At 34.3% G+C, this 24,300-nt stretch overlaps 1 protein-coding gene across 1 annotated transcript; it reads left to right on the top strand.

Moving 5' to 3' along the window:
• The first annotated feature begins 5,600 nt into the window (after window positions 1-5,600).
• Window positions 5,601-21,287, top strand: sNPF (short neuropeptide F precursor). Its single transcript, XM_069056069.1, has 4 exons — window positions 5,601-5,754; window positions 16,321-16,444; window positions 19,624-19,769; window positions 20,883-21,287. Exons 2-4 carry the CDS (start codon window positions 16,342-16,344, stop codon window positions 20,925-20,927), a joined length of 294 nt encoding a protein of 97 aa, XP_068912170.1. The 5' UTR covers window positions 5,601-5,754; window positions 16,321-16,341; the 3' UTR covers window positions 20,928-21,287.
• Window positions 21,288-24,300: the final 3,013 nt, after the last annotated feature.

Here is a 24,300-nt window from a genome sequence, read left to right as displayed (position 1 = left end):
GAACAACTAACTGAGACATTCCAGGTAGGCCTCGCGATGGATCAAAAAATTGACATCGTCGTCGCAAGAGAGTGTTAATATTTCTTGAACGGACTGTATATCATTTCGATTTGAATCGTGAACAACGGACACTGAAAAATAGTCACGCTCCTATCGAGCTTTTCTAAGGATGAAAAAATGTAAAAAAGTAAAAAGAATCAAGTGTTCGGTGCAGACGATGAATCAGTTCGTCCTATTGAAGTCTTGTCTTGTACCGGAGCAAAAGCATCACGATTCACACAGATCCCAGAAAATTATTTTATCTCGTTCCGAGTTTATATAATCCAATATCGAAGTTCTCCAGTGATGAATATGTAAATATGTAAAAACTTGTCGAGTAGTCTAATATCAAGTGGCCATTATAGCAGCCATTCAATTAATTCACTCAAATTGATTAAACACCATTTACATTTCCGTCTATTTTTCCCTGAGCCACTCGAGACCCAAAATCAACAAAACAATACCGTCGTCACGGGGCGCGGCCAAACGTCCTTTAAAATAATCCACCCCCGCCCAGTTAATAAGTTTCACCCGGAAAATGAAAATCTCCCGCAGAAAATTGTCATATTCATCTAATAACTGCCGACTGCACCTGTTCTAACACGACCAATCGATTCGAGCTAATTTAATTAATATCCGCTTCCAATTAGAGTCCTTCGGGGAATTTCAAACCTTTTTCATTTCTCCAAGACGATACTGATACATTTCCGTTATTCGGACGTGTCTGATCGTGAAATGTTTCGCCGCTTCGATAAATCAGAGATTCGCTCTGACGTTGTTGTTAATCGGATGAAATATTTACGCTGCTGGACAAATTTATGGCACAATTTTTGTTTGATTAAGGACTAATCGCAAAATCAACCTTCCCACTACGGCAAATAAGTCACAGAAACAGATCTTGCTACATGTGACGGCCTCTAGACCTATACACATGTACGCGGACACACGGTATTCAGGCCGGATTATATTTCACCGACTTATAAATATGTACCTGCTAACACTTTTGCTAAAAAAGCACCAAATGAATGCGAATTGTTACGTAATTAATTACAAGGTATGTAACAAAAAGTTATTTAAATATTTTTGTTTCCTTATTGAAGTTTTTATGAGGTATGAAACATTTTGAATTCCTTGCCTCGACAGCAAATTCTTCAAGAACAATCTAAATTAATACTTTTACCTTTGAAATATTACAAAGTTAACGTTTTCAATTTATTTCGTATTATTTTGTAACCCTAGTGTTCTCGTCACGAGTGATAAAAAATTAGAATTCTACATAGTTTATGAAAATTAAATTAAATTGCTACCAACAGTATTTCTTCTCAAACCGTGCAATATATCTCGTTTCACGCACGTAATGACATACTTTACCGCACGCCGTGCCGTAATTCCTGTTACGCTAGTTCCTGCCATTACAATTTTCCCCCTCTGCTACTTAAACACTTTTTATTTTTATTGTCTGATAAAGATTTGAAAAACATCTAGTTTATCTCCATGAAAACTGTCTTTTTCCTCATACTTTAATAATAAATCAGTTGGAACCTTATTTCTCGATTCCTCACGGTCTTCTTCTTGGATGTTGTCACTTTCCCCACAACGTTATGTCTATTTTTCAATTTGCCCAACCCTCCAGGACTGACAACAAATTGATGATCAATGTAAGGTCACGTATTTGAAGGAAATACCTACTCAAAAAATGACGTTTGTAAAGTACGACTGGTTTAAGTACATTTTCTTTTAAACGCTCGATATCACAGTCAAGAGCAACAAGTACGTTCTGTTAGATTAAATCCTGTAGGAAGAATAATAAAATGTATAAAAAATTTGTTTTACTGAAGAGGTATTGATTATGCGGTTCAGACAAAGTTCATCATTTCAGCGCAAACACAAGATCGTGCTAGAGAAAAAAGCAAATTGGCTGTGATTTATCTTGTCAAGTTGACAGTGAGAATTGGTTACGTCACAAACCAAACAAGAATTACGTGTTTTCGGAAAATAGTACAGTGCGCTTTTAATTTGAAATAAGATATTTTGCGAACTTGAGGTGTGTCTTGTATCAAACCCACAAACAATTAGGGTCGACAAATAAGCGCTAATGCTGAACAACAATTTTCTACAAAGGTCGTTACTAGAAAATTTGAGACGAGAGGACTCGCGTTTCAGGAAAATATCTAGAAAGTAAATAACAAACAATTAAGACTGAGCTAAATAAGCTGCGCAGTAGAAGTTTCAGCGGGTAAAATTTAATTTTCAACAAATATAGATTTTATGAGATATTAAACGAGTTATCAGTGTTAATTCTTCTAATCAAATGAACTAGCCTGCGTATGTGCTTAATTGACTTCCAATTAAAATGATTTTATAAATGTGGTTATTTGTAGCACAAGGGAGGAAAGTGTATAATTTACACGAGTGAAGTTTAATGCCAGAGGCGTAGCCGAGGCGGAAATCATCCATAGGAGGAAATGACATTTACTTCAGAGGTGTTCATAGAATTTTTGTACTACTTTCTATTTATTACAAAAATATTTGAGTCAACCGAGTCGAATGTAAGATTATTTGAAACATTTCTCACGATTTATTTACCAAAAAAAATACAGGAAATATGTAATAATTAAATTAAAGCTCTTAAAAAGCGAAATAACGAAATTATTACCTAATATTTAACCGATGCCACTGTGGTACAGATGTCAAAATCAAAAATAGCAAAATGGCCGTTCAACGTTAAAAAGTGAACTTTAGACTTTAATAGACTTTACTAATACAGAGTCATAATTATTATCATATTAATGAAAAAATAAAGTTAACCGACCTCCATTTTTCAACGATTTTTATGAATTATAATTTAATAAATAAAATTTGCAGCATGAAACTTAAATTGACATTTAAGTGAAGTCCAGCACACTACCAACAAATTTTCGTTTATGAAATAAGGATGAATCTAATTTTGATGCAACATATTTTCCTTTTTTTCCGGGAAATTTTGTTATCAAAGGGTATAGTTTTTTATGCCATTACAATCAGAAAAAAAAACTAACAAAATCAATAAAATAGTATATTATTATACGAGTTTAATAAGACGTTGTATTATCACATGAGTGTGTTTAAAGCACGACGAGCGTAGCGAGAAGTGCTTTAATGGAAATACGTCTTATTAAACGAGTGTAATATACTATTTTATCTACTTTGCTTTACTAATCCTTGAAATTTCGGCCGCTCAAGCTTTCATAATAGACTAGGGACTTTCGCGTGGGTTGGCAACAGACATTTTTCACAAAAATGTTAGGTTATATTTACTAAATTTACCTCGTATATTATAGCTTCATTTGTTACCTTGACGCCTGATGTCAAACGGCTGATGTTACCAATATAATAAAAGCTAAAAGTTACCAAAAACAGTATAATAATATGCTTCATTATTAAACTGTTTTCGGTATAATAATCAGCCTATTTGTAACTCAAAGTAGGTAAAAAAAAAATATAGATTACCCTTTGAAAAATGAAAGTTGCCTATTGCCCATAAATGGGTAGATGGTATAGAAATTATATGCCCACTCAGGTTTATAGTGTTTTTAGAGCCATTTCATTTCCTGTATAATTTTTTTCATTTGGGTTATCAATAGCAAAGTTATAGCGTGGGCCGTTTTTTTAAGACAGCCTGTATCATTCAGAGCAGATTTAGGTCTTTTTGAGCTTCGCCCAGTTGCCGACCTCGAATTCGCCTCGGTCCTCAATCTCTGAGCTTAGCACAAAAAGACTCACTTCTTCTCTTAATGATATAATCTACTATTTCTTGCATTTGAATTCATAACGGATATTTGTGAATTTTATGAAGGTCGGGGCGAATGCAGCGAGAACAATTTTCGGAAATTATACTGGTTTGGTCGTGAAAATTTTAATATAAATGTATTTTGTGGCGAATACATCAATAGAAAAGGTCTTACATCAATAGAAAAAGTGTTCTCAATGTAAATGTGCAAGCGACTTGTGATGCATGCGAAATATTCACAAGCGTACACAAGCCAGTGGCAATGTCTGTTTAATTTAATATACGATATACAGGGTGTTTTTTAAAAGCTAGTACAAAAAAAAAAGACTGGTAATAGGTGAGGATTAGCAGAACTCATACACAAAAAAATTATCTAATAAAAGTCTCGTGGGCCGTCTCATACCAAAAAAAGACCAATTTACACAAGAACGAGTTGAATACAACGTTTTTTTGTTCGACGAGCCCCTTAAAGGCTCCAAATCACTTAAAATCTTTAAAATTAGCTTGACGTTTCAATTTGACAAGTTGTGACATTTATCAAAATCCGTTCACACAGGAGAAAATTCTCAAATTCTGACAGTGTCGAACAAAAAATACATTTGCCATTTTTAGACGGTTTTTCCATTTTTGTTTTTACAATAGTGTGAAACAGTGGCGATTAATTCAATCAAGATAGTTCACAAGAACATATACAGGATATTTCAATACCCAGCTTTTTTTGGAAATGTATTCTGGGTTGCATTTTCAATTCCGTCGGGCTTATTATCACTCGTGAAATACCCTGTATATTACATTTTTAATAATGATTCATAAAATACTGTTGCAAAATCATGCTCTGGAAAAATAAAAAAATAAAATTATAAAAATAAAATTCTAACAGTACAACAATGTTGGACAATATGTTTTATAAAACGAGTGTAACATGCTATTTTTTCTATTTCGCCTTCATTAATTTAATTTTTTTTAAATTAAAAATATAAAATAATTATTTAGTGACTTTTATTTTAAAGGCATTTGGGTTGGTATTCATGAAGCAATGACAATTCATTCAATTCATTGAGAATTACACTTCTAATTGTCTCGCAAATTTTGTTACAATAATCATCTACCCCCTTAATACATAGTTTATTTTGATCCAAAACATAGATTCCGATTTGGTGGAGTCGAACAAAAACATTTTTTTAATTAATTCTTGTCTTGAATTTACTAAACTGTCGTTAGTGTCAAGTTAATGTTACCAACGTCCCAAAAATTCCCATATTTCTTTTTTACAGATTTTTAAATTCTTCTAGGTATGCCACGTGAAACGTACAAATTGCTTAAAATAATTGCTTTAAAATAATTCAAAAATGTTTCCAAAAATGGATGCAGTAGTTGTAGATCGACAGTTTAGTTATAATCTTTCTTCAAATTAGCGAGTGCATTATCTAAACACTTTGTTCTGGTTAAAAAAATGTTGTTTGTAATTTTTTTTCTTAATCAAATACCAAAAGTTATTTTTTTTGTGGAGAAATTTTGTAAGAAAATCGCGTTGCCCAACCAAATCAAACAAGTGTCCCAGCCGCCCCGCATAAATATTTAATTGTCCTCCCACGAAGATGTCGGTACGAATGAGGGAGCACCTGCGTCCGAATAACTTGTTGCGGCGGTTCCCACCGTCGGCGGCGTCTTCCTATCAATTCCACCTTCTCCCAGCGTCGTCACGTGCCCGTATGACTCTAATAAGACTCAACAGCATTGAATAAGAAATGAACGGACGTGTTGGTGCACCTTTGATGGGGCGCCGCCGAAGGATAAGGGATGACGCGCGACGCAAGCGCCGCTCGCTCGGCGCTAAAACTGATTGGGGTGTTTTAGGTATATAAAGGATAACGCGGGTTCATCATCATCCTTCGCACTCGTGGTGTCTTCTCCAGCACTGCTGCCGCTCCCGAAGACCGCTCCGAGTAAGTATTTCACCGCTTTGCTTGTTGTCGAGGGGACGCGGATTTTTTGTTTGTGGACGGGGTCGAAACTGTTCGAACGTTTAACTAATCGACCGAATTCTTTGAATTTTTTTCATTTCAATGGCCCTTGCTCGTTGTCTGTGCTGAAAGGGTTCGCCGCGTCCTTCTAAAAATAGGGTGAAAAAGTAAATGTGTGCGCGAAACTTGAAAGGACCCATACCGGGGGGTTTATTAGGGGAATCGATTGATTGGGGTTAATTTAGGTGGGACAAATTAAGAATAGGACTTGGCTAAATTCGGACAAAGGGTGCGCAATAAAGTTGTTGTTCAAAATCTACAAAGCAATTTGTCATACTTGATCGAATTACTTCGAACAAATTTCGTAAAGTGATTACTTTTATAAATAATAAATTAACGCTGGAACTATTATAACTATGACATTTTATTATCGCATAAATCTAGATTATCTTAACCCTGACCTCATATCCCTCATGTAGTCTGGTATCATGTTGGTTTGAGGAATTTTATTTTTCGCATAATTACAAAAAGCTCTAATATATGAACAGAAAGCTGAACATAATTACCAGTTACTGTATGAACTTTGTTAACATCCAATATACAGAGTGAATATTAAATATGCTTTCAATTTTTTTCAAAAGCAACTGAATTTTCAGAAGCACTTAAATGGACTAATTTTTACAAAACAGTTGACCAGAAAATAGCAGATTTGAAGTGTTTAATTTCAACAAGATGATGCAATCGCACATTATGCGAGACATCTCTTTGATTCTTTTTTGCCAAATCCAGAGCAAGATTTATTAATGTGATATTTCTTGGTTTTTAAGAGATTTAAAAAATTAAGAAGTAAAATATTCCTAATAATTTTATGAGTTTGTTGTTGCAGCTTAGTCTTTTTGTTGCAAAATTTAAGAAATATATAAAGTAAACATCAAAACAAAATAATGTAAAGAAATGAAAGCGTAACTGTCAAAATTGATATTTTTAGAAATTTAAAAAGTATGTAGGAAATAGTAATAACACATGTATTATACACTAACAAAAGAAGACAAAAAATACAAAAGTATTAAAACATAAGAATATTCTTGAATTTTTGATTTTAGATGTCAAATCCTTTCTCTTTCCCAGCAACAGCAATTTAAACTTTTTTCTCCAGATTGTATCTAATTTTAAAGTTCTTTTTTTTAAACAATTTGCAAAGTGTTGTCATGTTGGTATGAACCACTATGGTCTATTTTTTCCTGGTAGGCGGTTGCGCGCGCCATTTACAAAATCCTGCAACGAAATGCGACCTCCCTATTGGTTACTCTATTCCACTAACCAATAGGGAGGTCGCATTTCGTTGCAGAATTTTTTAACCTACCGCCTACCAGGAAAAAACATACTATAGTTATTTGATGGTTATCAGGTTGTCAACGTAAAATGTCAATTGTACGTCAGCCATTTTGATGTTAAGGAGCTTGCACTACTGAAGCCGCAATTAGGTACTTTTAAATTTAAAATAAAAAGTAAAATGAGTTTTCGAAAGCAAGGATCTGGACGGCAGACAAAAAACCGACCTGTTAATGAAAGAAATTTGCAGGAAAGCTTCACATTATATTCGATCTGTTTTTTCAGGATCTTTTACCAAACTCAAAATATTTCTCTAAAAAATCTATTTTTTTTTTTGGTTCACTCGACAGTTTTTAAAATTCTTCATGAATTTGACAATTTTGATTGTGTAAACATTGAAAAGAAAGAACAAATGAAAATGAATAAACTGCTTTATTACCCATAAAATAAACTCCTATTTTCCTGTTTAGCTATTCAGTTGCATCTGTCAGTGTCATTATCGTCTTGATTTCTTGTCTTTGGTAAAAAATTAGCTTACACGTAAAACTTTTCTGACATTTGAAAGTTACTGACATAACCTCAAATCTGATCAAGGTATGATTTTACGATACAAATGTTCCAAAACCAAATATTTTAGGGTGGTACAGCATTTTTTGGAAATCTAAATTTTATAAATTCTAATTGGTCATCAAATCTAAGTAATATTTTTACAAGCATTTCAATAAATATCCAAAATGCGTTGTTTTCAATTTAGCGGTTTAAAAAAATTGCCGAAAAACTCTATCGGTAAAATTATCGCGCAAATTACTGGTCCAACAATAACTAGAAATCAAATAGGTATTTACATTTATATTTTAACAAGACGACAATGATATCAGTAATTTTTATTACCCTACGTGATTAATCGATTTGCTCCAAATATGATTTTTATCATGATATTTTATTATATTTAAACTCTCCCTGATAAGGAACATAATAAAGAAAGTTTGTTCAAACAAAAATATATTAGTAATTTATTTGTTCGACGAGCCCCTTAAAGGCTTCAAATCGCGTAAAACCTTTAAAATTACCTTGACGTTTTGTTTTGACAAGTTGTGACGTTTATCAAAATCCGTTCACATAGGAGAAAATTCACAAATTCTGACAGTGTCGAACAAAAAAGGTTAATAATTTCATGCTCTTTATTCCACGGAAATTATTGTTCATCTTGGAAACCTTCCCATTAATTTATTTTTAATAATTGCCTCGGCACATTTTTTTAGTGATTCATCTTTAATCAAACAAGGGCAAATAAAATTGAGACGAAGCATTTTCAAACAAACTTAATTTACCATTATTGCCAGCTAAATTGTTGTCGCGTTAATTGCATTTCTAAACGAAAAATAATTATCATTAATCTCGTAAATAGTTCTTTGCGTGTGAAGGCACTAGAGTTTGGTTTTTGTCTCACGAATGTGGAGCTGAGGCAAATAACCACATGAGTGATGAATACTTTAGTATTGTAGTGCACATTAAATTCTTCCCGATATTGTGAAATTTTATCATAATTTAGTAGCAAACATGTAATGCAGCCTGAAGTTACGCAACACACAATACAACTCTGGAGAAACCAGTTGGTAACCATGCTAAAATTTGTTAATAATAATATGCACCAAATTTACATAGACATGGTTCACTAGACAACTTCGTGTTACTTTACTGTAAAAACATATTTTTTTCTATGTCACTGTCAAAGAGCATTTTGTGTAAGTGAAAACAGTTGCACAAGTTCAATTTTGTATCATCGTTCTAATGATTACTGATTATGCAGTTGATATGGGTAGCAGAATTACTGTAAATGTCAATGTAAAATGTAATGTAAAAAACAAATCGGAATCTATGTTTTGGATCAAAATAAACTATTAAGGGGGTAGATTATTATTGTAACAAAATTTGTGAGACAATTAGAAGTGTAATTCTCAATGAATTGAATGAATTGAATGAATTGTCATTGCTTCATGAATACCAACCCAAATGCCTTTAAAATAAAAGTCACTAGATAATTATTTAATATTTTTAATTTAAAAAAAATTAAATTAATGAAAGCGAAATAGAAAAAATAGCATGTTACACTCGTTTTATAAAACATATTGTCCAACATTCTTGTACTGTTAGAATTTTATTTTTATAATTTTATTTTTTTATTTTTCCAGAGCATGATTTTGCAACAGTACTTTATGAATCATTATTAAAAATGTAATATACAGGGTGTTTCACGAGTGATAATGAGCTCGACGGAATTGAAAATGCAACCCAGAATACATTTCCAAAAAAAGCTGGGTATTGAAATATCCTGTATATGTTCTTGTGAACTATCTTGATTGAATTAATCGCCACTCTTGTAATATGGGAAGGTGTTTCACACTATTGTAAAAACAAAAATGGAAAAACCGTCTAAAAATTGCAAATGTATTTAAAACATCCGTCGCAAATCCACACATTATGTCACAAAATCGTTCGTAATATTGAATCTATTGAGTCTGACCAACAAATTATCCGCTTCCATTATGAAAGTACAAACGCTCTCATCTCAATGGAATATTTTCAGCTCAAATTGCAACTTTCCTATAATTAACCCCACACGATGTGAATCCTGAAAATGACAGTTTCCTCACGTTTGAAAACATCTCAATTTTCTAATGTCACAGATGACGTCAAAATTGTCCATTTTCGAACTCTTCCTGCAGCATTCCGGATTAATTACTTCATTCAGATTTATCGCTGTGTGTGGGGGCATATATGAGACAGATCCGTATTAAATAAATCGTTATGTACATACGTCAGTTTACATTCTCTTCGCTTCTATTAATCAAATGAATCATAAAAGCTTTTATTGGCTTTGGAAGAGAATCCCGCGAAACGTGCCCCATCTTGTTGACGATTTCTCTATCTGGAACAACATTTCCATCTTGAGAAAGTTATTCGATTTTGATTGATTCCAGCGCGGTCAAAGAAATTGTACAAATTGAAGAGCGATCAAAGCGTCGATCTTCAAAAGGCGATTGATTTCGGACCGACTGTATAGAGTGACTGGTATTGGCTAATTAATTGAAAGTTGACCATCTAGTGCGGGAATAACATCGCATTAGGACATTTTTTCCAGTTTTCGATCCATTACACGGCAGGTAATGTTCCGTAAGTAAGCAGCGCGTTTCCAAAGAGTTTCATTGAACTAAAGTCATTAATTACTTGTCCCGAAACACCTCGGTGACCGGCAAAAATGTAAAGAAGACGTGACAGTCCGCCAGAGATTAATGTATTTTTTTATCGAAGAAATGATTAATGTAAGTCGGCAGATAATGCAGCGAATTTGCACCGGATTAACGTGTTGAATGGCGGCGAATTTTCTGATTGAGAAGGGTCGATGGCGTACGCCGCCACTTCTTGTTTCTTAGATCCATCATCTTTCGCCCAGACAGTCGACTTATTTGATTCATAAAGGCGATTGCTTAAGTGATAGATGGCAACTTTGAATGCGGTTTAACCCACTTTGACAAGCACAACGGGAAATTTTAGCCAAGCTCGATTAACCCTAACCGATGCAACCCCCTCCTGCTTTTTTTTTTAATTGATGAAGCATGAAAATTAACGGTTTTGAAAATGTTGCTGCCAGTGCGGTATTTTGGAGTTATTGATTAGCATAATAGCCGGAATTCTCCAGACAATGTTAAATAAAATTCTCCAGGGAGGTTTCGTGCATGTTGGAAGTACTGTAATAAAAACAGTTTCATTTCCTGTTTGAAATTAATTAAAAATATATTTTAGTCAACTGGTAATGAAAATGTTGAACACGTTGCAGTGAGGGAAAAAGCACAAAAGCTTACAATCATTTCTGAAACAAAACAAATTACTTTTGCAAATATATTATTAGAAGAATTGTCCATAATTTTACACTTTTCAAAATTTCTCAACAAGCTAACAAACCAAATTATCGATTTTTATTTTGTCTCGAATTTTTTGTTAATTTTTAAAACACACTCGTGGCCAGGACACTTACTCTGAAGTCCCCTCTTTGTTGCCGATGTAGTAATTGCTCTCGTAGCCACAATGTCGCTGTCCACTCGAAGTTGCCAAGCAAAATAGTTCACTCCTGAGCTAATAAGAGCTTCTCAAAGCTAGCCATTGTGTCTAATTGACCGTACTCCAGCCGGCTCCTTATTACTTTTCCAAAAGACAATCCCCCATTTAAACAAACATTTGCAAACCGCCGCCAAACAAAACACATTTAGCAATTTAGCTTAAGCAATTGTGGAGTCGAGCAAACCGCCGATTTTTTCCCCAACTCTCATTAGCCGAGCTGGTAACTTCTTTCAAATAAATACACAGAAGCCTTACTCTTCACAATTGAACTGGAGCATTTGTACGGTGGTGACCACAATCGAATCGACAAATTTGTTGATAAAAATATTCCCCTCGTCAGGTTTCCTTTTTTGCTAATGGCCATGAAGCGACACGCGCCAACAACAAAATCCAGATCGCGATCGATGTTTTATTCCTCTCAAAGTTACATTATTACTACGGTCGCATTTAATCCGTTCTTTGGCGGTGGAATTTCTTCGCCACAACAGAGCAACAAAGTCTGATAAGTGCTGCGCCTCAAGACTTAGTCCAAATCGAGCGATCGTTTCATTACGGATTATAATTACAACAGTAAAAGAGGAATCAATAGTCGAGATAATGTCAACAAGATCTTGTTGTGACGCAAATTTGGTACGGAGGGGCGACCAACAAGTGCCAAGAAAGGAACAAAAATGGTGGAGGCGCCAGGACAGTTGATACGTTTAAAACAAACTTAGTTGTTTCAAAGTTATCTTCTTTTTCCTTAACTTGAAAGATCCTTTGTGAGGTTATGTTTCTTAAATGTCATCATAAAGTGCGAATACATTTTTTTAAATAATTTTTTCTGTTTGATTCCAAGTTTCCTGAAGGAGTCTTATCATCATCTTATCTAACTTAAAAACAAATTTTTTGCCTGTAGACACTCATTTGCCACAGCTGTATCCTTCAGAAAATACTCGTAAGTATCGCGAAGTACTTCTGTTAAGGATGAACTGGAGTAACATTGAAAATTGGCGAAATTTGCTTAAAATTGGTACAATAGTCCTTTCATCCATTCTAAAGTACTGTGCCAAATTTAAAAAAATTTGGTCGAGGAATTTTAAAGTTATTACCTTTTAAAGTTTCGCGATATTTTACACGTGTTCTTATGACAAATGGAGCAATGGTCGCATAAAAATTGATTAAAAACATATTTCAAAAAGGCCAATTTTTCTTAAATTTTTCACACATAAAGTATCGATATCGTAGAATTTTCTAATGAATTTACAAAAAAAGTTGGTCGAGGATTTTCCTTGTAATCGCTAATTACATGTGGAAAAACACGGTTTTTGAGGTTATGTACCTGTTTTAATTTCAATAAAAGTGAACAAAATGCATATAATTGACGTCGGTATGCAACATTACACTCATATCGCACGTTTTACTGCAGTTACGTTAAGAACTTTAACAGAAATCAATGAAAATTGAAATTCAGTGTGCTTTTGTTTACTTTCACGTACAGTCTTAGTCAAAAGATTGTAAAATCACATGTAAGTAATTATCTAAATATCAAGAAAATAAACACAAAATTTACTTGCAACTCATTACACTTCGTTTCCAAAAATTAAAAACTATTTTTTCAAATATTGATTTGTCGTAATAAACGTTTCATAGCATTATAAGAATTCCGCAACTTTTTGCTGAGATTGTTACTCCAGTTCATCCTTAATTAACAATAACTACTAAGGGCTAAATATCGTTGTTTCAAAGCTTCCTTCTTTTTCCTTGATTCGGAAAGATTATTTAGTACAATAATCTTGTTAGATTCTAAAAAAATTGTGAGGTTATGTTTGTTCAATGTCAAAGTGAATAATTTTTTAAAAATAATTTTTGCTCATTTAATTCCATGTTTTCTGGAGAAATTTCACTTCAAATTTGAAACAGAGACATCTTATCTAACGCAAAAACATTTTTTTACTCAAGGCACTCATCTGCGACCACTGCATCTTCCAGAAAATAAATACAATACAATCCCAAAGGCATATTTTATTTCAGATAATAAACAGTAATCACACGGGTCTAAATCTGGTTGTTCCCAAGCTTTCTTTTTTATTCTTTGACTTGGAAACATTCTTTACCACAATACTTTATTTTAAGCTAACAGATTGTAAGGTTATGTTTTTTAAATGTCAACGTGGCAAATGAATACATTTTTTAAAATAACTTTTTTCATTCAATTCCAAAAAGCAAGAACATTTAAATGAATATTTAAAATTTAAAAACATTCAGTAAAAGAGGAATCAATAGTCGAGATAATGTCAACAAGACCTTGTAGTGACGCAAATTTTGTACGGAGGGGCGACCAACAAGTGCCAGGAGAGGAATAAAAATGGTGCAGGCGCCGGGACAGTTGATACATTTAAAACAAAGTTCTTGGCAAGAATAGTATGTAAGGTTTTTTTTATTTCCTTTTTTTTGGGTAAAAGGATTGGCTTCAAATTTTTATACGGGTTAATTTGTTTGGACAACCTTTGTCTACAGCACTGTTGCTTTCCGTCGATGTCACAAAGCAAGTGCTAGGGGTGCGAAAAACCTCCGATTGTTTTAACAACCCTCCGGACCTGTGTTCTCGTTCACAGTGAGCATTTCAGTGAAAATAAAAAAAGGACACAGTGTCGGCCGAAGAAATGAGCCGTGGGTGGCAAACTCATAAAAAAATAACTTAGACAAACCCTTCAATGGGGACAAAATGTATTTCGTTTGCACTCGGAGCAGCGAGTTTAAAGAAGGAACAGAATTGATTGTCAATATTGAGATTTTTTTTTATAATTATGGCAGCCCCTAGCTGTGGATTGTTTTAAATAAGAGTCAAGTTGGAATGAGAGAAAACGTTTAATAATCGAGTCTGAGGTATTTTAATTAAGAAAATTTGAAGTGGAGGTTGAATGTCAGTCCGGTAATTATATAAATATGAATCCTTGTCGAGAGTAAAGAAAAATGCGACAGAGGGATTTGATAATTTCATGGTGCTGAAACTTTCATTATAGAGATTTGCATAATGGAAAAAAATTTGTTAATTCAGCAATCTGGAAATTAATACCTGAGGGTCAAGTCCCCATAGAAAAAAAAACATTTCACGAATTAAAATTTGTCCACGGTACAGGTTTTTGGCAAAACTCTCCGAACAATTTCACCTTCTTGTCTTGAACAATTTTTTACATTTTTATTAAAATTCATGTATTCAGAACGAACTCTTCCGTCTGGTATCTTACATATGTTAAACCGTAAATTTGATTGTATAACGGAAAGACTTTTAATGTTGTTTAAAATATGATAAAACCGAATAAAACGAACGTTTCACGTCGAGCTACAAATCTCCTTGGAGACCCTGGAGAAGCAGAGATCCTCCGGGATAGTTCCTAGACATGCAAACAAAATGTTCCAGGACCGTAGTAAACCCCAAACTTACTCGTTGATTTGTATTTCTATAGTTGGCGCGGCGAAGCACAGGAGGTGTTCACGTGATAGTTCGTAGCGACGTCACGAAAAGCCTGATTTACGCTGCCTCGTCAAATTTGAGTTTTGCGCGGGAAATTTAAATCTTACTATTTAACAATGGATGGAAATTTCGGCTGCGTGCATTGAGCTGCACCATATTTCTTAACGCACTCTCTTCAGAAAGAATCTTGTGCCGAGTGTCACCTTGTTGGACTAAACTGTGGAAGAAGCTTAAACAGTTTCGCTTCGTTTCTTTGCCTCGTCCTGTATTTAATTGTTGCGAAACAAAGTAACTGGTGCAGAATTTTCACGTTTAATGAGCCAAATCAATCCAACTTGGGGTCTTTGAAACATTGAGATTTATGTCTTGCACTCGCAACCGTCGGAATGTCTACACAGAGCGGTGACTTACCAAACCTGGAGCACCCACGTTCAAAATTTAATTTGCTTTAATTATTACCTTAAATAATAAACACCGTTCAAATGTAGAACGCCACTCTGCCATTAAACATGCAAATGCAGATGTAAAAGCACCTCTCTGAACAACAATCGTTTGCTAATTCCAGCTAAACTTCAGTCAGCGTTAATTCGTGTGTAATGGAGTTGGTGGTCATTTACCGTTAAACAGCATTAACATAACGTAACGACGTTGTCGTAATTGACCTAAAGTGGTGATGTGAAGTTTGGCCAAAAGGGAAAAATATTTCACAGAGACCAAATGTAATAATAAATAGCATAAGGTGATTCACGGGTAGTAATGAGCCCGACGGAACTGAAAACGCAACCCACAATACATTTGGAAGGTGAAGCTGGTCCAGCTTTATCCAGCTTTACGTTCCAAATGTATTGTGGGTTGCATTTTAAATTCCGTCGGGCTCATTATTACTTATTAATCACCGTGTGTAATGAAAGGTAATGTTTAGTTTTATTTTTTTGTTTTATAAAGTGTAAGTGCTTTTTCGTCCCTCGTGTGATTATTAGCCTCGCTGCAGTCGGCAATAAACACAGAAAAAAATGCACTTTAGTACCTTGTCGTATCATTTTACTTAAGATAACATTTGCATAATTACTGTGTTTACCATTTATTCCAAAACAATTTCGCTGTGATAGTTATTTTAATTTTAATAGGAAGATTCCAAATTCAATAAAATCTACCATTTTGGAAATTCTAGAACTTTTATTATAAACAATTACAAAATGCTTTACAACATAATGAACTTTAGAGAGATCGGCGCATCCACCATTTTTATTACAAACAGTTTTGAATATAATAATTTGCAGTTTCCCAATGGTTACTCTTCTTGCGTTCTATTAGCAACAAATACATAGAAATAATTCTTGTCACTTTCAATTCTTTTTATAAAAATTATTTTTAATGTATTAAACCTTCACAACTGTATTATTTCTTCATCCTCTTGGCTATAATTATCATAATCATCATTAAGCAACATCGTGTCGGTGACTGCGTTCTAAGAGATTATCAGGCACCAGGTGGAAACATTTAACATTTATTTGCGTCATTTATTGCGAGCAAAATACGTCTTAAAAATATGCACCAATTTTCTAGAGGAATTTTCTCGTCGACTCCATTTTTAGCAACATCCCCTGAACTGAATCCATTCTAAAGTGAACTTTTTCCAGGTAATAGAAGTGTTGACAGCCATGCAAGGGTACTCAGCGATGAAATGTTTGTGCGCCGTCACTTGCATCATGATCGTGGTAGCGACAGTTACCTCAGCAGCACCATCTTACGCCGATTACGACAGTAAGTTAATTATTCTCGTCACGTTTAAAAAAGGACGATTATCTCCGTGGAGAGAAAGGACGACACCTGCTAATGAAATTGCTCAATATTTACCTAACGCCGGCCCGAATACACACAGTGCAGTTTAAGTAATTAGATTTAGATGAGGATGTTTGCTCTATATCACTCGAAAGGCCATCCAGAACTGTTTGACACCGCCAATTCGGGAAAATGGCGTGTTTACGTGAACTTGACCGCATTATTACACTTACTTAACGTGACGGACAAATGTGATAATGTGTTAATTAACTTGACGTTTCGGAGTCATCTCTCACTATTAACCACCCTCGACTATACTCAGGTTTGAAGGTTTTTTCCACACGAGTAAATAAAGTGGTTTTGTGTGTAATTATAAGAGGATTTTGGGATTTTTAATTTTATTGCACACATTTGTCAGGCTTAAATAAAATGAGTTTAAGCCGAGTAATATTGTCGCTTAAATCGCTTACAAGGGTTTAAAGTTTTAATTATAAACGCGCGATAAATGAATCATAATAGTGGACTTGATTAATGGAAAAATGGGAACAGTGCCACGGAGAGGCAAGTTATTTTATTTTTTTAAATTGTTTGAAAAATTGTGGTCTCAGTACTAAACCTTGAGCAGCTCCAGAAACAATCAAACGAAATCTGGAGATATTGTGAGTTAAGGACAAAACAAATATAAAACACTGTAAGCTATTTGTTGCAATATTACTTAAGTGGGTCTTAGTACTAAACCTTGAGGAGCTCCAGAACATCATATAATAAGAATTTTGTCTTTCAGATTTGTTGAGTTGCGAATTAAACGAAAAATTACATTGTCAAATCAAATGTATTTCTTTATGAAGTGATAAAATGAATGTAGTTAAGCTGGCAGGTTATTTTTCAAGCAACAAAATATCTCCGTAATTACATGACACGAAGATATTTTTTATTTTGGCAAAAACCGCTTAAACTCTGCATCATTTGGGACCATCAAACAGACTCTTGTCAGTCGTTAGGATTTATCATTCCTCGCCACATCATTCAGATTTAATGGTGTGTGCTTTACACCAGATTAGGTTATCATTTTTGGAGGAATAAGTCACTACATTCTCTTGATGGTGAGAAGCTTGTCGGGGGCCGTGACGTAAAAGGGGAATTTGTCCAGCAGGAGCGGACACGGTCGTGTGAAAAATCTTAGTTTTATGGAAAACACCGGTGATTACCCACGCTTCGCGTCCCGCAAATGAGCTGGTTACTTCCACTCCAAGAACTAACCCAATAACGAACAGCGTGTGAATATTATGTTACGAACTATTTCTGTCACAACTGATCAATGCAGTTTCACTCGTTCGACATTGTTTTAAAAGCACGGAGCGTGAGGGATCCGTTGAATTTGGCGATAAACTTCTCTTAACTGGATTTGCGACAATAAAAACGTTATTCCGCATTCACGACGTTTGTTATGGTTCTTGCGAGGGAGCGGACGTGACTGAGGGGTTGCGCTGATGAACAAGATCGTGTGACCGAGACTTAACACGTCGAAAAAAAATTAATATTGTTTCTTTATACAATCACATAAGACTCCAAATCCTGGTAAAAAATATTGCAGTGCTTAGATTCCCTTAAATTTTTTTTTTTTATTTTTTACCTCAAGACACATCATATTTTACTTCTGTAAACAAACAATAATCACGGGAGACTAAATCGGGTTGTTCTAAAGGTTCCACAAGTACTCCACACCTTATTTAACAAAATATTCTTAGACTAGAAAATTGTGAGGTTATGTTTGTCAAATGTCTACGCCGCTTGAAATTCAATCCCAAGTTTTCTGGAATAATATTGCTTCAAATCAATTTAAAGGTATCTTATCTAATTCAAAAACATTCTTTTTTTGCCTCGAGACACTCATCCACCACCGTCATATCCTTCAGAAGTAAATACCTCTAAGGCATATTCTACTTCTGTCAATAAACAGTAATCACTGGAGGCTAAACCTGGTTGTTTCAAAGTTATCTTCTTTTACCTTAACTTGGAAGATCCTTTGGTACATTTTACTAAATTCTTAAAAAATTGTGAGGTTATGTTTCTTAAATGTCATCATAAAGTGCGAATACATTTTTTTAAATATTTTTTTCTGATTTGATTCCAAGTTTTCAGAAGAAGTCTTACTTCGAGCTTGACGTAGAATCATCTTATCTAACTCAAAAACATTTTTTTTGCCTGTAGACACTCATTTACCACAGTTGTATCCTTCAGAAAATAAGTATCGCGAAGGTATAGTTTATTTCTGTTAATTAACAATAACTACCAGGGGCTAAATATCGTTGTTTCAAAGCTTCCTTCTTTTTCCTTTACTCGGAAAGAAAGATTATTTAGTAGATTGTTAGATTCTAAAAAAAATGTGAGGTTATGTTTGATAATTTTTGGTAATTCGATTCCATGTTTTCTGGAGAAATTTCACTTCAAATTTGAAGCAGGGACATCGTATCTAACGCAAAAACGTTTTTTTACTCAAGGCACTCATCTGCGACAACTGCATCTTCCAGAAAATAAATACAATCCCAAAGGCATATTTTACTTCAGATAATAAACAGTAACCACACGGGGCTAAATCTGGTTGTTCCCACGCTTTCCTTTTTATTCCTTGACTTGGAAATATTGTTTACCACAATACTTTATTTTAAGCTAACAGATTGTGAGGTTATGTTTTTTAAATGTCAACGTGGCAGATGAATAAATTTTTTTAAATCCCTTTTTTTATTCAATTCCAAAAAGCAAGAACATTTAAATGAATATTTAAAATTGAAAAACATTCACCCCACTTAACACTCATTTTTGCGACTAGATCAGCTGAAGATGTCACATCTGCATAAAATCCTTTTACTTGACGCCCAGACCCCCGGTTAGCCCCCGGAACCGTCACCGCCGTCGCACTTGTCACCGTCAATTTGAAATTTTAAAAACTCCTCCGGATTAAAACGTTCGCGTCTCTGGGGGGAGAGAACTCGTTCGAGTTTTACGTCAAAGATGGCCGGATAAAAATTCACGGTTATCCCTTGTGTAAACAGTAGGTACTCGGGGCCCACAAGGCATTTACATCGAATGGACGGCGATTTATTGAAATTTATACAATCGAGCACGTTCGCTTTCCACACAATCTATGTGTTTGGTTGCAGACAACATAAGGGACTTATGGGAAATGCTCCTTCAGAAGGACGCCCTCGAAGACAAATTCGGTGGACACCAGATGGTCAGGAAATCGAGTCGGTCTCCATCTTTGAGGCTCCGGTTCGGAAGGCGATCCGACTCCAGCATGTCACCTGTAAGTATACCAGACAAGAAATTTCTTGTCGTGAGGATGGTAACAAATCATAGATGCAAAAGAAGCTTCAACAGCATCTGCACAATGTATTCGTTCATTCAAGTGCATCTGTAACGTTTCCCCACTGACAAGATACCTATTTTATTCCACTTGCTAGATGCACTGCAGCTCACTCTTTCATTCTTACTTTTACAACGCAAAGGAATTTTTATCTGAAACCTATTCCTAAAAAATGCAAATGCTTCAGATGAAATGAGAGATGGACATTTAAAAATAATTTAATTTGGCCTAATACAAGAAGTGACAAACCCGAGGGGCCCTTAATAAAATTACAAAGTTTTCTCTAAAATTTAAATATTTTTTGCTTGTCCTCTGCATGACATCATCAACAGTCTAATTATTTTAAAAGAAAGCTTTTTCTTCTGACACTGAAAACTTGGTATTGATCAAACCGAATGACACGATATGCAGTAATAGTTAATGGATTATTTCAAATTGGTGGTTAGTGTCACATCTTGATTGAAATGCGTTGTATTACGTTCCACCAATCACTTTACGTTGCGACTGTTTGTGAACTATTCGTCAAACAGCTCAATGAATTAAAAATGTGATCAGACAAGAATGTTAAGCGAAGCCGAGTTATTGGAGTTTTGGTGTGAAACCAAATATCTCCTTCGCCCAATTTGTACCGAGATGAAACTTTTAGGAGATCCACTCAGAAAGTTGTAAAATGGATCAGTTTCCTGTAAATTTAGAGCCGGCAAGAATTTCTTAATATCCTTGATCCTTGGACAAGCTTCAAAGATAATTTGTTCTTGATTTGTCAAGTGCAAGTCAGCAAGATGACGTAATGATTATTTACGCAACGAGTGTATTACCTAGTATTAGATCAATTAGCTTGTTTGGTTTTCTTTAATTTTTTATTTTATTTATTTTACCGCACGGCGTGCGGTAAATCGTTTATTACCACTTGGGGTAAAAATAAATAATGTTTGTATTTCATCACGATCGTCCACGATGTAGCATGTAAATGTCAGGTTTAATTAGTGTAGTTTGTGTGATGAGGTTCGCACCTATAATTAGTTTCTAATTCCATTATTTATCGCATTACAGGAAGCAGCGTTCATGATGGCTCAAGCAGTCGACCATGACAATTAATTACACAAATATCGCAATGTTGAATGCCACCGATGTCCATACTAATAGTATAACGATCCTTTATTGATAGTCGAAGAAGTCATCCTGTCGAGTATTTTTTTAATTAATGTCATTCAAGATTCAACTGCAATGTATAGAAGTGTATCACCTGAAATTGTGTTTTAAGTGTGATATTGAAATCTTCGAATTGTTTATTATCGTAGTTCACTCTGTATATTTTGTCCGGTACTGAGTACCTAATTTAATAATTACAACATACAACAATAATTGTATCGCACCTGTCACATTCGCATGCTAATGTATAAGCTGTTGGTCATTTGTGTAAGTTTCTGCAAGGAAATAAATAAATTTTGTGATGTACATCGATCTTTTTTCTTTCTTTGGCTCCTGCAACGCTTCCTCTTTAGGTTCATGAATAAGGAATACGGCACATGGTGCCGATTAAAATATACTGGAGATCATTAAGTGACATAATCCGAGTTGTAGATGCAGCTGTGAACTGTGTAAATTCTACGGGGTAGTACAACTGCGCTTGATTGCGTTGGGGTGGGACTCAATTTATACACCCTTCAAAAATTAGATTTTATAATGAGAAGATTGGTCTTTGAATTTTTCTTTGGGACTGACAGACTCATCAGACTACTTGAATTTGGCACATTCACTCGTTTTTCCTGCACGATCGCAGAAATATGTCGACATTTTATATTAAGAAAACCAATTAGAAAAAAATAAATAAATGAGAAGAATGTACAAAATCTTGATTTACCAGAACTGAAGGAGTAAAGAATAAATTTGTGTTTCTATTTTGCTTGTCTCATGCTGTCGAACGAAGTAAGAAGGATATTTTACAAAAGAAAAAGAGTATTAAAAGATATGTAAGATTCATTGTGCCAGAGAAGAAAAGCCATCTTCAATTGGAACTCCCAACACCATCTCTTGTATTCTTACAACAGTTACAACAATAGAAATGAAAAACAGTTTAATTAACAATAATACCGGATGATTTTAAATGATTGTGACTTTTTTTCTTAAGTTGGGAACATTTTTCATAAATTATTTTGGCAAACTTGATACCTTAATCAACACATTGGCGTACGTACGTCATTTTAATAAATTAATAAATTGTGTCAAATAGGCGAGGACGCCTATGTTTATGTCAACTATCACATTAAAAAGCAGAATAACCAAACAATAATATTACCAACCTATGAAAAAAAGTCACATTCATTTAAAATCACCCGGTAGTAATTTATTATAAGACACCATTTTGTCGCACACGTTTTTTAGAAAGATAAAGCAAACAAGTCCGATAAAATTGCTTATAAAACGAGTGTAATACAATATTTTTTTCTATTTGGCCCCTATTTTAAATTTACAATTTAAAAAAATTTTAAACAAAATGTTAGGAAAATTATATTGGCAAATATAAAGGGTTGGTGACATTGGTAACTAGACGAATAATTCAAGTTTTGAAGATAATGAAATAATCAAGTAGCCACTATAGCCACTACTCATTATCAGTCACTGCCAACATAAAAAATTTAAGTAAATGTTCCTGAAACCCATATCGAAAAGAACTCCTTTTCGAAACCCGTTTGAGTGTTATACTGACTGTGTTAAAGGTGCAAAATAGAAAAAAGAACTCCTTTTCGACACCCGTTTGAGTGTTATAAGTTATAATGACTGTGTTAAAGGTGCAAACTAGAAAAAAGACATTTCAGGCTTCTTTCCAATTTTTTGGGTATCAGAACACATAAAAATTTAAAGCAAAAACGATTTAATTATGAAAAAACTGCCATAAATGTTTGCTCCAAATTGGTTCACACTTGAGACAGTTTTCGGTTTCTTTTCGTAAAAAAATCCTGTTTGTAGATGTGTCCACTGATTTACTTTTAAATAATCGTAGAGTAATAAATATTCCAATATTTCCCCAAGTTGTTTCACCTGGATTACTTTTCGAAATGTCCGAATCTTCGGTCTGTCCAATTTAGCTTTAACTTGTTTATAATTGGAGCTAGAGAAATCATTTAGGGCTCGTTTGATTCATCCGGTTCTCCTAATGAATTTGATGTAGGTATAATAAGAATAAGCTGAGTTTCGGTCCATAATGGCTGACTTATCCAGACGAAAATGGCGTCGGTGGTCATCAAAGACACATATTACATTTGAATCGCACCTGAGGAAGTGAAGCGGAAAGGTTTCCTCTTTAGTGTTTGCTCCCCCCTTGGTAGCATAATGTCGTCCTCAGCAATGGCGATGGATTTGGCATCTTTGGATGTCTCTCAAGGTGCATTTGATGAGCTTAAAACACCTAAGAAGGCCTTCCAAGAAATTACAAAAACCTAGTTATTGCAGTTTTATCCACCTAACTTTTTCATTAGTAGAAGTTCTCCGTGCGTAACGAAAATAAAAATATTAAAAATACTGCCAACAAGAAATCATATAATGAAATACCTTTTCCTTTACTTTTTATTGAGTAAAAACCACTTTTTTATGCATTTCTATTTACAGCAAGTACACTCATCAGCCTTGACACAACAATATATTTTTTTTAATGTTGCGCTATATGAGAAGAAGGGGTGGAGGCATTTTATTGATGTACGATCAGAGTAGGTCACAACATGAAATATCTTTTTATGTAAGAGACTTAAAAGTCTTCACTACCTCACAGGTAAGCAACACAAACAACATTTTCTCCTAAGGTTTCTGTTTTTTCAACGTATCGCTGTTACTTTAACCAATGTAAAAATAATAATCTATTCATCATTGAGTTTCCAGTAAATAATATCTCCAGAATATTTATCCTCAAATGAAATTTCTTTATAAATGAATATAAATTGCAAAGTTAGGCAACACACACTACGCATTCGCATCACACCAATAGAACTTGTCCCATTGGTATGTTTATACCTGTATCATATTAAAAAGTTTTATATTTTGACTTATTGGGTTAAAGTTTCTCATGATAGCATATTAAAGAACAAGTTTTATAAGGGTTGATTTGGCACACGAGTCCCAGGTGTAGAAAACGAGCCGTAGGGGAGTTTTCTATGGGAATAGTGCGCCAATGTCCTTATAAAACGAGTTTTTTATGTTATTTTTTCGAATGTGCACCCTTTTTTTAATTTAAAATAAAAAAATAAATTTTTCAAATTCTAGGGAATTTTGTATGAATTGGTAATTCAAGGTAACGGATGCAACAACATCTGCAACAGATATTAAAAAGTAGAGCTTGAATGTTAATATTGGAAGTTTTTTGGTGTAAATGACAATAATACACTGAAATATTGATGAAAATGTTCTTAGAGATCTATTAAACCACGAGTGCTTTAATAGATAGCCATAAACGACTCCAACTTGAACACATAGGTAC

Source organism: Tenebrio molitor, chromosome 8 (assembly GCF_963966145.1).
Source record: "Tenebrio molitor chromosome 8, icTenMoli1.1, whole genome shotgun sequence".
NCBI lineage: Eukaryota > Metazoa > Arthropoda > Insecta > Coleoptera > Tenebrionidae > Tenebrio > Tenebrio molitor.
This window is presented reverse-complemented; position numbering and strand designations above follow the sequence as displayed.

What these genes read in the sequence shown, in the direction of transcription:
- sNPF (XM_069056069.1), top strand. Translation starts at nt 16,342, where the DNA reads ATGCAAGGGTACTCAGCGATGAAATGTTTGTGCGCCGTCACTTGCATC. An exon ending in ATCTTACGCCGATTACGACA is followed by an intron (nt 16,445 to 19,623) that starts GTAAGTTAATTA and finishes GTTTGGTTGCAG; the next exon opens with ACAACATAAGGGACTTATGG. An exon ending in CCGACTCCAGCATGTCACCT is followed by an intron (nt 19,770 to 20,882) that starts GTAAGTATACCA and finishes ATCGCATTACAG; the next exon opens with GAAGCAGCGTTCATGATGGC.